Source organism: Plodia interpunctella, chromosome 12, assembly GCF_027563975.2.
Source record: "Plodia interpunctella isolate USDA-ARS_2022_Savannah chromosome 12, ilPloInte3.2, whole genome shotgun sequence".
NCBI lineage: Eukaryota > Metazoa > Arthropoda > Insecta > Lepidoptera > Pyralidae > Plodia > Plodia interpunctella.
In genome coordinates, this window is record NC_071305.1 from 8,326,425 (window position 1) to 8,344,588 (window position 18,164).

At 36.9% G+C, this 18,164-nt stretch overlaps 1 protein-coding gene across 2 annotated transcripts; it reads right to left on the minus strand.

The window, feature by feature from the left end:
• Positions 1 to 467: 467 nt before the first annotated feature.
• On the minus strand, positions 468 to 18,053 carry LOC128674368 (cilia- and flagella-associated protein 61-like). Of its 2 annotated transcripts, none has more exons than XM_053752864.2 (31): positions 17,805 to 18,053; positions 16,918 to 17,052; positions 16,225 to 16,382; positions 15,637 to 15,781; positions 15,174 to 15,309; positions 14,717 to 14,880; positions 14,424 to 14,496; positions 13,786 to 14,057; positions 13,093 to 13,200; positions 12,917 to 12,978; positions 12,627 to 12,741; positions 12,194 to 12,305; positions 11,651 to 11,721; positions 10,997 to 11,173; positions 10,200 to 10,425; positions 9,523 to 9,641; positions 9,082 to 9,210; positions 8,222 to 8,416; positions 7,561 to 7,692; positions 6,994 to 7,181; positions 6,665 to 6,819; positions 5,982 to 6,086; positions 5,548 to 5,641; positions 4,581 to 4,750; positions 4,138 to 4,262; positions 2,803 to 2,953; positions 2,474 to 2,641; positions 2,119 to 2,229; positions 1,854 to 1,874; positions 1,456 to 1,542; positions 468 to 754 (listed from the first exon to the last, which is right to left on the minus strand). In XM_053752864.2, the coding sequence occupies exons 1-31, from the start codon at positions 17,948 to 17,950 to the stop codon at positions 509 to 511; spliced, it is 4,296 nt and encodes a 1,431-aa protein (XP_053608839.1). In that variant the 5' UTR covers positions 17,951 to 18,053; the 3' UTR covers positions 468 to 508. The 2 variants fall into 2 exon arrangements, with proteins under 2 accessions (XP_053608839.1, XP_053608838.1); XM_053752863.2 differs by having other exon boundaries at positions 2,803 to 2,962.
• Between the last annotated feature and the right edge of the window lie 111 nt (positions 18,054 to 18,164).

An 18,164-nucleotide genomic window follows, 5' to 3' on the forward strand; every position in this document is an offset into this window, starting at 1 on the left:
AACTAAAAAAAATCTATTCAAATTATGCAAAAGGATTTTATTACAAAGTATATTATTATTCTGTTGGACAGTTTGTCAATGTAATGTTTTTATATCTGTGGGACACTTGCCATAATTTACAAAACCCATGGAATTAGCAGGTACTCCGTACAAAGTACTTATTGAATCAATGTCAAAACCAGCCACATTCTGTCTGTATACAGTCTGTCGAGAAAGTAAAGAAAATGGATTTTTAAGGAACTATATTTTTTTACCATTGCAATACCAAATAAAATGATCAAGATTGGTCGACAAACACAGTGTTTCCAGCCAGCAGGAGACAGCGCTTTCATTTATTTTCTTGAAAGATTGAACCAGAGCACGGGGCCCTTTCTAAATCGATGGATTGAACGTCTGATTTTTAAGTGGCGTGAATTGTACCAATTGGTGCTAAACACCCAGATTGTTACTAAAATCAAATCCAAACCTCAAAACAAAAACAATTTTATTTCTCTCCAGGATAATTAAATCACGACATAATCATCTTCATTATCTTGGACAGTTTCGTCTTCTTCTTACGAAACGATGGATGAAAATTCAAATCACACATAAACAGCGGTTTTTTCGAAGGATGCAAGTACATTGGTAGCAGGATGTCGTGCTGGTCTATCCATTCGAACACGTAGTCTATAATCGCGTCCATTTGTGAAGATTTCTGGTATTTCTCCAGGTCTGGACGGACTTTGTCCATGATGTGACTTTTAACTGATGGAAGCTTAAACAATATAGTTATGGATAAAAAATAGAAACATTATTTCGTCGGTGTTTGGATCATAGGATTACCATCTTATCAAATTTCACCTCATATAGTCCAGTAGATTCGGAGCAAATTGGCTGTGACAGACAGACGGACAGACACACACGAGTGATCCAATTGTGTTAGTAGTTATAAAAATAAATGGACAATAAAATGGACAACACTCAACAGCCCACACTAAGCACTAAGCTTGTATCCCGGGTGCGATGGACACGAATAGAGATACGGACACAATACACCTAGAACCGCAGACAAATACTTATAAGGTATAAGCAGAAGCCTATAGCGGGAGATCGTCAAATATTAAATAATTCCGAACTCCGTGGCCTTATAGAACTCACCCCGGACTGCTACACTGGAGGTCCCGGGTTCGATCCACGGTCAGGTCAACATGGAAAATGATATTTTTCAGATTGGCCTGGTTCTTGGATATTTATCTATATATGCATATATTATACAATATAATATCGTTGAGTTAGTATCCCATAACACAAATTTCGAACTTTGGGGCTAACATAAGATTATGTTGATTTGTCCCTATATATTTATTTAATTCCTTTTTATATTAGCAGGGCTCTGTCTAGGTATTGACGGTTGTGAAGTTGATGTCGATGCAACAGAATATTGTTTAGATTAATATTAGATGTAGATTTATTTACCCGACGTCGTGGGAGTCCTTCTGTTTCTATGATCGTAGATAATGGTACAGTACGTTTTTTAATAGGCTTAACCGCTTTAAGCTCTTCCTGAAATATATAATAAGCAAATTCCGTAAAATATATACCTAATTATAGTTATTTAACTATATAGAATCATAGTAACCAGGTTTCAATCAATTATTTTTAAAATAAATTATTTTCTTTGATTTTGTAATACTTTTACCGGCCGCCTGCCTAACGTCAACCCTCTTTGGAAATGCTATTGTTATCTATGAGCTGCCTAGGCTTTGTACCTTAAGTCACTTTATACGACATCTGCGTGAGGATACGTCGTGGTCCTATTCTAGGGCGGAACCACACGCTACACATACATCTAACTACTAATTTATGATACTAACCTGACTCTGAATCTCCAGTACCTGAAAAATAAACGATATTATAATATACTTACTGTTATATCGGTACGTATATGACGATATATAGCGATTCTCCAGGGTCAAGTTTCTCACGCAGTCAAAAGTTGATTTCATAAATTTCTATCGAACTTTTTTGATAAAGAAATTGGTTAAAAAAAACTCGAAAAATAAATTGGAGACAATTGATGAAATGAAACTCGATTGCGTGAAAATTTTACCTCTGGGTGCAGTGACTAAGTCAGGTTACCTTTGGGTTGAGTTCCTTCACCATAGCAAATAGGTCGTCAACATGATCAATGTACAGGAATTGAGCCCAGGCTTGCCGGAAATAATCATAAAAATCGTCAATGCGTTTTGTCTGAAATATTAAACTTATTAGTTCACTAGCTACCTCTTTCTCATCTGAGCTTTTCCCCGGTTCCTTCCTCAGCCACAGAGCCTCGAAATCCTGGGTTCACTTTCCTAATTTTTATCCTCCACTTCACACGGTATAATGTGAAGTCTTAACCGACATTTAAATGACAAAGTTTAGTTTTGTATGTGTTGCATACAAAACTAAACTTTCTCATATATTAGCAGGAAACTGATAAAAAAATACTTACGACGTATTTTAAATACACATTGTTTAATACATTCGAAGGCTTTCCATACAAGTTTTTGAAATTCTCAAGCGAGTAGACAGGGCTGAGGCACGTGATGCCGTCGACCACCAAATTCATATCCAAGTGGAGCTTGAAGTAGCCTCTCTTGAATGTTTCTAGAACGTAGCCCTGGAGGCAAAGTAAATATACGCTTTTTTTCATAATTTGATACCTATATCGGCCTAAGCCGAGACAACTGAAAGAGACGGCTAGTGTCGAGAGCTAACTTCCGAGGCGGGGATGTCGCTAGATATGTGGACTCTTGTCTCTATAAAAATTATAGCACTGACGTTGTACTGTAGCTTGTGCACGTAGTAGTGCGGGAGCTTGTTGCCGGGAGGCCGCACGTGCAGGTACCGCAGCCCGCCCGGCAGGACGCAGCACGTCACTAGCGGCTTCTTCAGGGTCGGAATGTCGCAGGATATGCTGGGTTCTTCGTCTCTGTAAAAACTAACGACTCAATATGACTAGTTAGCATATGACTAGATCGATTTAAGACTAAACCTTTTATCACCTTTTTATATTTTTTGTGTTTTGTGCAATTGAGTTTAAATAAATAAGATCTAGCCATGCCTATTTCGCGTTAAGAGCACATTTGTTTTTGAACTACATATCCAAAAAGGACAGAACAGATAGCGTAACATATATCCATTACACATACAAATGTTGAAGTTACACTCAATTCTTTGTTTGCATCCTTAATGTAAGTAACAGATCTGACTTGTCCATAATTATAATACATATTGATTAAATTTCTTATAGTAAATCAATTACTTTTTCATTGATTATTAGTTTCTTTGTTATTATTTGTTAATTACTATATTTTATTTTGTACTCAAATATAAGAGATGATGATATGAGTTCGCTAAAGTTAATGTACATAATATTTTGTTGCTTTTCAATTTTCTCATTACCCTTCGATCTTGGAGATAATAATAACAATTGAACAACAATAGGATCGCAATCCGATCGGACGTCGCGGGAACTGAAAGGTCAATTTCTGCACATTTTATTTCTAGTTTGTTGAAGTTATTTTAGGACCGGCAGTGCCGACAGAAGTGAAAACTTGAATATTAACGTTGTGCATTTTAACGTCTTACGAATTTTCGATTAGGGTCACGTGTCCTGACGCGAGTTTAACTTTTTTTACTCATCACAAAAAATGCACAACGCCGGTAAAGAAGTTTTCACTTCAAAAAATAACAATACAATTTTATAGCCTAAGCGTTTGCTTAGGTAGTAATTACAGTGTATCTGTTAAGTACTTACTTCTTCATAGTCGTATTCCTCATGGCTGAGGGTCGTGGTTATTACGTGGAATGAAACACACACAATAACTTTCTTGGCATTATTAATGGAGTGGTTTGCCATTGCCTTCTCCATTCCACACACAAGTTAATAAGAATCAACCAGTGTGCAGGTTTCCTCACGATGTTTTCCTTCACCGGGAGCAAGCGGTGGTCGATGAAAACTACTACACATGAATCAGATTGGTAAACAAACTCATGTGACACAAGTAGGATTCGAACCTGGGACCTTTCTATCCGCAAGCATTCTTGTGCCATTCTTCTTAACCATTACACCACCACTGCTTCCTACAGTAATTACAGTGACTAAGTGCTTACAGTGACTGTCTATTCGAGCTGAAACTGCCACCTTCAGAATTCTTCTTTTGAGGGACTGAATGTTTCCTCTTCTTCTCTTTGGGTTTGAATAATGGATCTAGCTTGTTCCTTATGATTTCACCGAACTGAAAATTTGTATAAATGTATTCTTAACACTAAAATCTTCTGCGTGACATCAACGAATACGTTAAGTATAGGCTACGATTTTTATTATTACCTACGTTATAAAAAGAGAGACTGGGTATTTATGTATATATATATATATATATATATACATATATGTATCTTTCGATAGCATGAGTAAAAAGATAGTAAGATTATAATAAAGAACGAGTTTTTATACTCATATTTTTATTTATTTTTGACAAAGTTCAAAGAAAAGGTTCCCAATTCGTCGAGAAATTTTTAAGTTACATTGTATTTTTTAATATTTTCTGTCTCACCTTAGCTCCAATCTCGTAGGAATCATAATATTGGTGGGACTTATCGTCAGCGAAGTACTTCCCGTAGTACCTAGTAGCCGGTCCCGCTGCATACACATATGGATTCTTTGTACGGAACTCGTGGTCTATTAGGATCCCGTCGTTGTAAGCGATGCCGGTTTTGTGTATAGCTGAGAATAAACACAAGATTTTTACAAAAATGACATTTTTGCCACAAGCGTGTACGTTTAGTAAACCGTAGAGGATTTCTCTCGTCGGTTGCCGATTCTGCGTGTAGCATCAGGTCATGCTTATCATAATAATGCATTGTCTTATCATGGAAACTGCGACGTGGCAAATTTCAACTTTGTAGGACAAGCGGAATTCAGTTAAATTAAATTTGCAAAATTTGATTACCGACATTTGGTATGTCGTCGAAACAATAGGTAAAACTAGATAAAAGCTTCTAAAAGCCATAAGAAAAACAAAATAAATACAGTTGTCATTTTAGTTAGTTTCATATTATATTTGATGACCTAAGGTCAATCATAAGCTACCGAGAGAGGGCCTAGTGCACTCCGGCCACGTGGTCCGACAGATCGGACGACATAACCTTTTTTTCTGTTAGTTCGATAAACTGATGGACCATTGAGACTATAATTATCTTAAACTTAGACCAATGGCAGTGGTATGTCACTAATATAGCGTACATATGAAAATAAATAAATAAATATATTAGGACAAATCACACGGATTGAGCTCGCCCCAAAGAAAGTTCGAGACTTGTGTTATGGGATGCTAACTCAACGATACTATGTTTTACAAAAAATACATAATATAGATAAATATCCAAGACCCGGGCCAATCAGAAAAAGATCATTTTCCATCATGACCCGACCGAGGATCGAACTCGGGACCTCGGTTCAGAGGCAAGCACTTTACCACTGCGCCACCGAGATCGTCCCTCGAAAACCTCGATTTTACTCACCCATAAAAGCTTGAGGATTGATGCCAGTCTTCCCATAGTAGAAGAACGCTGAACACTGCAGGTTGATCTTCTTGAAATACGACAGGAATTGTACCTGATGACCATACATACACACATATATACTAATATTATACTAATATTACATAGGTAAATGGAAAAGTCGTATAAGTGCTATCACGGCTAAATGTCTGGGCCGACTTTTATGAAATTTGAAATAGATATAGGTCAAACCTAGGGTACACATGCGGAGCTACGGGCAACAGCTAGTGTTATATAAAATTATGAAGATATGTCACACAGATTAAACTAATTACTGCTAAAGTTTTATGAGCGAAATGGAAGATATGACAGGGTCTAGCTTTCTCAGTCTACCATAAGAAAAAAAGTTATACGCTATACTCGTATGGTTATTCAGTTGCGTATAGAAGTTGGACCTGGGTCACTCGGTTGTTGACGTCGATCGTCCAGTCTTGATAGTAGTAAGATCTGTACACAGTTATGTTGAGATTGGCTAGCACTTCTTGTACTGCTTGATCCACCTAGAATTGTTAAAATTATAATAAAATTGTATATTGACTACATTTATTTACTGCACCATCATGTTTTTATAAATTATTATAAAAATATAATGGCGGCGCTAGTATGCAGCTAGTTAAGGCTTAAAATATAAATTTTATTTATTTATTTATTTAGCTAAATACAACGGTACCCAATATGTATCCTTTTAAAGTATTTAAGAAAAAATAGGCACTTACAAACATTTCTTAGAGAAACACAATATTATCATATAAGTTGTATTTATATAGGTTTACCAGCTGTAAAAAGTAGCCTGTAGCCTGTAGTAGACACTCTCCAGCTCTCCAACTATCTCAACACCATAAACCACCTCAATCCATTGCTCGACGTGAAAGACGGACAAACGCACTTTCACATTTATAATATTAGTATGGACACATGGATTCAGGCCTTTAAATGTTACTACAATAGTAGGTAAATAATATATATAATGGTACGGTCACAGCACATCAAGCTACCCAGCATGAACCTCTATGGTGCGTTAATAGCGGCGAGTTTGCAATGAATTTGGGTAGGTTGAAGTGCTGTTGACTGTACGTACAGATTCATTACAAAACAGCGATATTCTGGGCTCGGTCTCATCCTTGGACGGGAACGGCTCCACGAATATTATATTCTCAGCGGGAATGTCAGCTTCGAGCAAAGCAGTGAGGCAGCAGTAGGTATGGATGGTTGCCCCGTAGACGATTATTTTATCTAAAACCATCAATGTAATATAGGGTTAACGTTAGCGAAAGCTGAACTAATTAATATTTTTATTACATCAGTTTTTCTCATTTTCCATGTGAAGCACTAATTACGAATTGACGTAATATTATTATCTCCGAGCTCTTCGCGAGGAACTATAAATTAATTTGCAATAGTACGCACAATCAGATAAATATGTACAAGACGCTTGCGCCGACGACGCCAGTTTCGTGACGTAGTTGATAGCCCTGGTGGATTCGTTGTACGAGTTCACTATAAACACATTTTCTGGTAAATAATCCGCCGTTATATGGACCTCTTCGGTTACGTAGCGAGGGTTGTCCAACCGCTGGTATTTACACGGTTCACCACTAGGACAGATAAAAATTAGAATCTAAATAATCTATCTATCTCTTTCTCTCTCCTCTTCTAGGTTTCTTCGCTGGTATGGCGCACGAAGCTCGGCCGAGGGTCCGCGTTAAAATTAAACCCTTTAACCATAAGACATTTGGCTCGACGTTATGACCGGCCGCCTGCCTAACTTCAGCCCTGATGCGGTTGTTGCCTATCAGCTATGGCTATATGTCGACTTGGACCCGCGTGATAGGCAATGACATTAGGACTAGTAGACTTGTTTTATGTAAATGACGTCAATAATGTATTATTATTTCAAAGTGCTTGATGTTTATGATACTCTGGTACATCAGAACTCAAAACAATATACTTACGTATATTAAATTTAATACTTACTGTCTCTGTCGGTGATCCTTTTTGAAAGCGTCTAAAAAATAATCAGGTGGTTGGTATTGCTTGCCAAACGTCAAACAGAGGTAGTCGTAGTATATATTGCCACCACTGGATACTGTAACGTATTTATGTCGCCTGCAATGACATTTATGCCGCGGCAATAGGAGCGTGTTTGCAATTAATTTGTAGTGTAGCTTGCTGTATCCACTATGTTCTAAATACGGTTTATGTGACTTGGGATAGCTTAATCGGTAAAAAAATTAAGGAATCAAGTTGTCTCTTAATGAAAAGAAAGCGTACAAAAATTAATCCCTGTCCCATCATACAAGACAACTAGTAAGCTAGTAAATTAACAGCAGTTAGCTCACCAAACACGTAGACGGGCAACCCACCCGTAACTGGTACAAAATATTGACGCATGAAAGGTAAACAGTATGAGAATTAACGTGCGAGACGCAAGAGCGAGAACTTGTGTGAAAAAGCCACGAAGCGAGCATAGGCTCCGATTGTGTTGGAGGTATGATATAGGATACATATATGATATAGGATAGGTATGATATAGGATATATACACAACATATAGGATATTAAAAAAAAATCATAACCAGTCGCAGGTGAAGCACGGCTAAAAAAAAATGTACATTTAAATTAAAATTCCAACTCACTTATCAATCCCAACGAGCGTGGCATGTACTATATTGACATAATATGTGTACGGCACACTCTTGACGTAATTGTCTGAACTAGAGTTGTACTTCGTGAACATGAGTTCTGATGCTTGACTGTTTTTCCGAATGTGGGGAACGGCCGACGGAGAGATTAGTGTGACGTTGCAGAATGATAGGTAAGTGCAGGACTCGCTGGGGATAATGGAATATTTTTATTAACACCAATGACATTGCTATAGAAAATTTATTAATAAAAAATAAAAACAAGATTCTTTGTTAGACAAATTAAAAGACCCCAACTTTCAATATTCATTTCGGTACAACTTTTGAACGGCTGAACCGATTTTCATGAAACGTGGCTAAGAATACTCGGGATAAAATTATCTTAACACAAAAAACTTATCGTAGCTCCCAAACGTATGAACCGATATGAATTTATACCGGATCATACGTTTGGGAGCTATGATGCCACAGACAGATAGATACACAGAAACACAGACAGACACGTTAAACTTATAACACCCCTCTTTTTGCGTTGGGGGTTAAAAACAGTATATGCGCATCAAAATTATGAAACAAATCTTGTAAATTCTAAGCATTTCGAGTCGCGGAAGTCAAATTCAGATTCTTTATTACAAATCACATGTTAAAGCTGCATCTACACGCACACTAGCGCCAACACACATTTTATCAATGTATTTGTTAACGAAAACTATTAACTTCATTAAAAAAATTATCTACACAAATTATGCTACATTATAGATAAAGGTTAACGCTAGATAAGTTTGTTGGTCCTACTAAGTATAATGTAAATCAATTCTATCCTTGAATATTATGTACAATAAAATAGAGTTTACCTAAAAATCAATTCATCAATAAAAGCAAGAGCCGTGCGGGAGGCGCCGACGACCACAATTCTCGCATTGACATTAGACATAGGAACACTGCAAAATTTCTTGCTCAAGAACCATGTCGTGAAAGGTATTCTGTAGACAAATTGACAAAATATTTTATAATAAAAATAGGAACTGAGAAAGGCATTTCCAAGTACAGATTTCTATAATTGAGTTTGCCAAATACATGCTAAAAAAATTGCAAATTAGGTTTTTAAATATTATTTTGCAGTTTATTTATAAGGCAATTTAAAATTAAATAAAGTATCTTAAATATACTTAAGTGTTCTAATACACTGCACAACTCACAAAGGGATGTGCAGACTGACAGGGTCGCCATGTAAAGTGGACAATATGAAACAAGTAAAGCAACTTAAATACTAAGAACTGATCAAAAGTACATACATAGATTTATTCAAAGCGCCAATGCGTTTCAGCTCCCTCGTTTCAAAGTATTCGATTTCGTTCTTCCTAGGCATCAAGGGTATCATCATCGAAGCTAGGATGTTGGCTTTGTTAGCTATCTATAAATATTAATTAATCGATACTATTATTATAAAGAGGTTTGCGTTTGTGAGTTTGTATGTTTGAGGCGGGTAATCTCCGAAACTACCGAACCGATTTCAAAAATTCTTTCACCATTAGAAAGGACACACTATCCAAGAATGAAGAAGCTATAAGCTATATTTTATCTCAAAATTCCCACGGGAGCAAAGCCCCGTGTAACATGTAGTAAATTTAATAAAGTTTTTGAGTAACCTAAAATTAATTAAAATGTATAGCGACACAAGAATGTATAATACTAAACTAGACGAATGAGCAAAGCTGTTTCTAAATTGAGTGTAAATTTTTTGTTTTTGTTTTTTCTTGAATATGTTGACTTGACACTAATAGTCTGCCAGAATGGGATGGCTACAAATTTCATAAATTTTGTGCCAAACTTTATGAACTATTAGGTATTGGCACGTAGCCATTGTGGAAATTTAATCTTTAGAACAATGCAAATAAGTCTAGTTTTCAATGTCATTATTTTGAAATATTTATTCGTAATCAGTCTAGATAAAATATAGTTTGATACCTACCCATTTATTCCTATAAGCCGTGAGCCAAATCAAGGAGTTACTGCCAAACAGCCTCATCATATCCCTGGCAAAGAATCTGAAATGTTGCTCGAACACGCGATACGAGACCACTGTCTTTAGTGTCGTGAACCCGCTGTCCAGTTCCTGATGCTGTTTGTGGTATTTGTGGATATGGTACGACTCTAGAAGGAATTTCGTTCGGATGAAGTCAATTTGCTCTGGAGGCCTGCAATTAATGGGTTTATTGCTTTAAATTTGGTACAAAGATGTCATAATGAGGCAATGGTTATGGAAACTCATGTTTAGTCAGATCACATATCAATATATGCGACAAACAAAAAATAAAGAGTTATATTGGTCAAATTTTGTCATTTTGGCATGACCAGATGATGCACCCAGGATCGGCTCCCAATAAGGGATCTCCAAGGTAGTCGTTGTGTATGTCCAATTGCACATAATGGCACGCCCGGGCGCCTCAGCCATGAGGAATAAGACATATATTATAACTAGCTTTCGCCCACAACTTCAGTGGGATTTCAGGAAATCCCTTCTTAGTGTACTGTCCTAGGAATCTACACACCAAATTTTAACTTTCTACGCCCAGTGGTTTGGATGTGCGTAGATATAAATATAAATCATTACTTAGATAAAACTTATTTACTATTTAGGCTCAATGATACAAAATGAATCTTAACTAAAGCCACTCTACCGGTCGCCACCAACTTGCAGCTTGCAGGTCCATTTCCATGTCATTATAAAATATAATAAAAAAAATAAGTACACATTAATTTACTGACTCCACAATGCCGAAGCCGACGACCGCAGTCCCACAGAGCATGACATATACTTTGTTCTCTTTCCCTCTCATGAGAGTATCCTCGACCGTCCATATCGTATCTCTCGCTTCCACATCATGTAACACTTGAGATATTTGTGGCACGTCCGCCATCTCCGCTTCGCGGACGCGGAGTTTTCTAGACAGAGAGAGGAATATTATACAAATCGTAGATGCTTCTAATATTCTGCCTTTGTATTGTTAATTTCATGTTACCATTGAAATTGGCTGTACAAAATATTATCTGTCGATCTATTTTTTAGTTTGGCGACTATATTCTAATAGGAAATGTTGTGTACGTAATGTATGTAGACGTACACTAGGTGACTCTCTCTCACTTAAGCGATTTACCAGTATATTCCTCCGCCGTTAAGCATCGGAGCCTAGAGACCGCTTTCCTTCTCCACTTTTTTAAACACTAGCTAATTGTGGTGAACGAAATTTTTTCCCAAGAATCCATCCCGCAGATACAGCACAACAACTACTGACAACAACAACGTGGTCCATATATTACTAATAGCTTCACACGGAGCCGCCGGACTACTTTTGTGGCGCTGACTCTGTTGTGCAACTTACAATTGGTTTTGGAAAATTTAAATAGATATATTATAATAACCCAAAAATAGCATTTCTGTGTGCCACGTATAATGCGGTATCAGCGTGTATGTCACCGAGTATTGGAACAAACTGAAATCATAACATATTGGAGAAAGTAAAGACATGAGTATAGATAATTTTGTGTAAAATTATAACCAAAACTGCCAGTGACATTTCCACATTCTATTGTACGTATTCTATTAACAAATGTTTTAAAACAAATTTGTCAGAAAATAATAACAGCATCATTTAATAAGAACGCATTCTATCTACATATCATATGTATTTATTAAACATTTTAAAAAAGAGCTAACTGACCTACATCTTCGAAATCTTGTTTCCGAGCATTTATAATGGGAAGTAATAATTATTTTACATTATAAAATTAAAGTTCTACAAAGCAAATTAGACAAATACATTGATGTATCATATTCATTTACTTATATTGAATTTATGCGTCCATTTTTTAATTTCTAATTCAAATTATTTCGCAGATTTCTACCATTTTTTTGTAATAAGTCTCTTAATAATATTAGTAACATTATTATATAGCTGTACTTACACAAAAATGCTGCAACAACGAAAAGGCCGGCTCTTCCAGAGGTACCTCAATGATACAGTAGTCGTAATCCTTCATTATTTCAAACGCAGCTTCCAACAAGTCGAAAGAATGCCTAAAAATAATACACTATCAAGTTCTAGCTTTTATTTCCCACTGTTGGTCAAAAGCCTTCCATAATACGAATCTCTATCACTGGTCAAAGAATATTATTTTCAAGAATTTTTTTTAACAGTTAGGCAAATAGAGATGAAACTGCCAGAACTATTTCTTTATTCAAAGAAAATTTCCCGAAAAACAGCCAGCATCATTGTGAGTTTTCAAATAATATTTTTTACTTACAATAACAATATTCGATAGCAATTTTATATCATTGTCATATTTTCATACTGTCATCAATTTCTTATATTACTAAAGTATCTTCATAAAGTCTCACCTTTCGTGCACGTCGTCTCTTAGTCCAAACAACTCGATCACAAAAGCGTTTGGTTCTCCAACGTAGTGGAACGGAATGATACTGGGCTTTCTTTTTGGCACTTCGGGTACTTTGCCTGATTGAATTACAAACATTTTTTGATTTCGTACATTACATAATCACAGTTTGATTTTTATAAACTCTCCTCTCTCTCATCTCACCGTTTTCCCGGTTGCTTCATCGCCCATAGATCGTGGAACCCTGGGACAGTTTTCATACATTTCTTTCACTAAAACTTTAGCTTCACAAACCTATATTATTTTCCTTGCGCCACAGACTTGTCCTTCTTTTGGTTGTTTGTTTTTCTGTACGCCTAGAAATCGAACAATAAGTTAAATAAATTGACAATGCTCAACGACTAACAGAAAGTACTCTGCTTAGGCTGGAATTTGGAAGAAATCAAACATAGAATTGCGTACGTACTTACTTATCAACTTTTCGCGACATTGTAATTTCAGTATCTGGTCCAATTTCATTCGCCGTTTCATTGTTTCCCGTCAATGTAGTAGTCCGCATTTCGCTCTCATCTGGATATCTATATTGAAAGTTGATAGATGTACTCCATAGAATTAGTAAGTACTCCGTTGTACGAAGTACTTACTAAGGCCATGATGTCATCTATGGCAACGTCGGTAAAACAGTATTAAAAGGTGATATACTCGGTGTCTACACCGAGTATATTCGTAACGTATAACGTATAACGCTTCAAAAATAGATTTAAGATTTATGAACAAATTTAATTTAAATACGGTGATCAATCTAATCAAATCTGGAAGTAAATATATGACTCTGTCAATATTCACACATATTTACGATATATTTCGGAACATTCCACACGGCCCGACACTTACAAATACGCTTTTCGGGAATTTCCATTTATCTGTACTGTTTACCCTTAATTCTTGTCAAATGATATTAGGCCAAAGGGAAACACAATTCAAATTTTCCAAAGTTAAAAGAGACTTTAAATCCGAGTACTCGACATAAATTTAAACTTGATATTTCTAAGCATTCTTGAGAGGAACTGTCTTGAGAAACGGAAAGACATACAGCAGGACTGACGGATAACAAATATAAGTTGTTATTTTGTATACTACAAGGTCATAAAGACAAAACTAACAGCAATTCATCAAACGGCAACTCGTCAGGTAACATCATGAGACCAGCATCGATATTCACGATTTCGTACTCGAACGGGTCGTCTTCCTCCAACAACGCCACTACGGTCGTGTGTGTCATTTGTGACTGCACCGACGTTGTAGGTGTTACAGCGTATTTGGAACTTGCGTCTGAAGACTTCCTACTGTCAATACTGGATCGGTACACTTGCTGGTCGAAGCTGACTCGGCTGCTCTTCGCTTTTACTATTTCCATTGTTTTCTGTTCTGAAAACTAAGGTCTTTATGTTCAACTTTAGTTTCACACTATATAGGGCTTTCATCTGTGGCACTTTCCAGATATTTCCAAGAAAAAAAATCCATCCAACTCACAAATTAGAATCATTTCTCATGCATTGAAAGACGTAGTAACGTCACAGACGTGGTATAATATGATAGTCATTCACTTTTATAAAGTAAATTTACCGATATAATTTATTATTTATTTATTTAGACCAGGGAGCCTTTAACTAGGTACATGCATACCAAATTTCAACAAAATCGGTCCAGCGGTTTAGCCGTAAAAGCGGATCACACAGACAGACAGACTTTCACATTTATAATATTAGTATAAATATAAAGGCACATTAATTATACTTACGCTTGGATGGCGAACAGTTTTCATTTTCACCATTCGACTGTATGGACTCCATTTACCGCACATTACAGGTTCTCTGAAAAAATGGAGAACTATCATTATCCTCACATATAATAAAACAGCCTCTACCACGTCTGTCTGTCTGTTCGCGATAAACTCATAAACTACTGCACGGATATTCATGAGATTTTCACCAATAGTTAGTGTGATTCCTGAGGAAGATTTAGGTATATAATTATGTTTTTACCCGAGCGAATCCGGGCCGCTAGTAATATATATAATGATACTTTATTTACCCAAAAGTGCTGAGCAACTTGTTTGACCGCTTCCTCATCTCCCTGTCGAGCGGTGTGGTCTTCATCAGGCCATAGAACTGCTTCAGGTCGTACGTCCCCTGCAGCTTCTCGTAGTTGATGTCCGAGTTCAGGCACATCACGCCCGCTATTGATCTGTCTTTTTGCTGTAAAATGACAAAGTTAAAAAAAGGTAGGGGTGCTGTATCCTCTTGGCTGGCAACACGGACTGTTTATCGAACAATCTTGAATAGAAATGTTCGTAAAATTAGTTTTCTTCCTATTATAGACTGTACACTCTTGAGTGTACAGTCTCTCTTTAGGTTACTTCCACCGCCATGAAACTTCGGAGTCCAGAGACCGCTTTCCTGCTTTTCCTCTTCCACTTTGTACGATCTTCTGCATTCTTGTCGGATTATTGGCAAAAGCTAGTTGAATATAAAGAAGACTTTACACTAACCTCTGCAACGATGATACGCCTCTTAGTTTCTGGGTGGTGCCCGACCAGCTCAGCGATGTAATATTCACCATACAACTCCTTCAGTCTTGGACACTTTTTGTCAAGAATCTCTACTATTTCATCGTTGTCTTCTTGACTGTGAATGTTTTGTTAATATTTTAGAAATATTCTAAAGTATCTCTCAGTACAAGGTGACTTTTTAATAATTGCATCCTTTTATATACTCAGACCATAATACTGAACAACTTATAACCCTCTATTTAAATGGATTTGTTATACATGTCACACATGCTTTTTAACCTATTTTTGAAAATAATAATGAGATGAAAAAATTCTGGAATCGAGCGGGAATTTCAAATCAGGCTCGATTCCAGTTTTTTTTCGGGAATTATAAACTTCTATTTGTTTTGACTTGGGACTCTGATTCGGAAAACCTTACAAAAGAAAATAAGACATTACTAACACGGCCCGTCGCAGTTTTAGCTGCGGACAGAAGTTTCGTTTCTCAGCTGCGAACATAATCATCCCTAAATTGTCGTCGGTAAATCGTCTGGCATTATACGTGTAAGTAATGTTATTTTGGAACACGTTGTATTTGGTGTAGCATTCTGAAACAAATACATTTGGGAATGAATATTGTCATCGTACAATACAGTTGTATGCACAAGTATTACAAACTGTCATTGAGACGAGGAAATATCAATGGGAAATATAGATTAACAATAGTGTCATGAGAATTTACGCAGGTATCTAAGATTTCATTCCACATGATTCCATCTATAAAAGCTTTCTAAGATACGAACGATACTTCAAATATGCGAACTCTTTAATGGAGGTCACGCCAGCGAATTCTCCGCGAGGGCGCTGATGATGTGAAGGTTCTGATTCCAATTTAAATGTTTGTTTGTGTTCTACGGGGGACATTTGTTTGACCTTCACACAGTTATATAAACATAAGTTGAAATTATGATTATGTCTGTGGACCCTACACGACATCAGCGGCCCTGGCGGCGAATATTTACATTAGTATATAACAGTATTTATACTTGACCTTCCGGACAGCCCTTATTGACAAGTAGGAGAATATTCTTCAAATACAAGTCATTGACGAACACTGAGACTAGGGCTTCTGACACGAAGTAATCGACGACCTCGGCCGCACAACACATGTAGTGAATGAACAGCGTGTTGCGGGATAAGTAGAAGCGACTGAAATAATAGCATGGTACTAATATAGATGATGCTTGACATATAACACAACAGTTACTATCACAACGAGACGAAAGACAACGAATATTTAAGAGTTCAGGATGAAAAATCTGCCGTACGAGGATGACTGAGGTACAGAATAGGGAGTCTTGTGCTAATCAGAGATCCAAGACCACAAAGTTAACGCGCATGTTACCCCCCTAGTGTTGCAAGCGTTGATAGGCTGTGATGACCACCATCAGGTGGGCCGCATGCATGTTTGCCTGCTTAATAGTATAAAAAGCGGATCACATGTCGAATTGGCCTCTATGAAATCCTTACTCGTTTCGGCGGCCGACGTTGCCGTGTATTAATTGCCATAGAACGCGCCCCCATTGCTCCGTCGTTCTCCGCTGTATTGACGCCCGTCGACGGATCGGAAATCGACACTGTACAGAGTGTTCGACGCACATCAATGGATGTCAATGTCAAACCTATAGAAAACAACAGTGTGTCAACGCATCGGATGGCGAGAAGCAATGGACCGGGCTATTACTGAAACATGTTCCGCATCCAGATCTCCCAGTGCGCGGCGTGCAGCGCGGCCTGCACAGGATGGTCGCCGAGCGCCACGAAGCCCGTCACTTCCTTGCGCTCGTTGATCATGCAGATCGACAAGGTTGACAACTCGCTGAAAAATGTAACAATAAACAATCAAATATTATTTACAAGCTTTTGCCTGTGGCTTCGCCCGCGTGATTTTCTTTGCGAAAGCGGAACATACATGATTCTCATACATAGTTTCACCCCCCCCATGGGTAAATGTTTGAAAAAATAAGTACCTAGCCTATATTTGAACGGGGGATTTCTTGCATTGCAATTGCATAACAAATTTCATCAAAATCCGATTTAGCGGTGAAAGCGAAGCAGTGAAGACTTTCGCATATTATTAGAATGGATAAAAAAGCCTTTTTAAAACACAAACCGAAAAAGCCGTTGGGCTTTTTCGGTTTGTGTTTTAAAAAGGCTACTTACTGTAATCAATATGATCCACCTATTGAGGTGGATCATATTGATTACAGTAAGTGCGTATTTATTTCATTTATTAGGCACACACACAGAATACAGATAAAACAGTACATAATTTCTAAACAGTCTGGACGTAGATAGGCACTGATCTAGTGATAATTGTTTAGATTTCCTAAAGTATATTTTTAAACCCGACAACAAAACACCCACTCAACTTGATAAAAGTTAACAAATCTAGCAGTAATGTCTGCTAGATTTGTTAACTTTACACAACTCATAAAAACCACGTAATTTAGACAACTCTATCCAATAGAAAATACTATTAAATACAAGCATGTATGTCAAAATTTTACTGTTACGTACATCAAATACCTACCAATAATAAATTTTCACACATGACTGATATATACTTACATTAAAGCACCAATGCTGGCTTCCCCAAATAAAGGAACAGTTAGATTTCGATCACAAAACTTCTCTATATCATATTTGTCCTCATCTACCGCTCTCCGCAAACGCCTGCCACTCGGACCCACGTCGAAATCAAAGAATATCGACATGGTGATTTTAGTACTAAAGATTATTGTGCTTTATGTATAAATCATTCCTTTATTTTTCATTATTACCGAAAATAGTAAAATGAAAATTGCAAATCTAATTGGCTATGAAGCCAAAAAATATGTAGGATCAAAAAGGTGAGGATTTTAACGCTGGCAAAAAATTATTAAATATATTGCGTCGTTAAAATGCTTTAAAAATGGCGTTGATTTTGTT

Excerpts from the sequence above, each read along its gene's own strand:
- LOC128674368 (XM_053752863.2), bottom strand. The coding sequence starts at position 17,950 with ATGTCGATATTCTTTGATTTCGACGTGGGTCCGAGTGGCAGGCGTTTG. Across the intron at positions 11,722-12,193 it reads CGTTGTTGCAGCATTTTTGT|TTTGTTCCAATACTCGGTGA; the intron begins GTAAGTACAGCT and ends TTATGATTTCAG. Across the intron at positions 9,642-10,199 it reads CGGCTTATAGGAATAAATGG|ATAGCTAACAAAGCCAACAT; the intron begins GTAGGTATCAAA and ends TAATATTTATAG.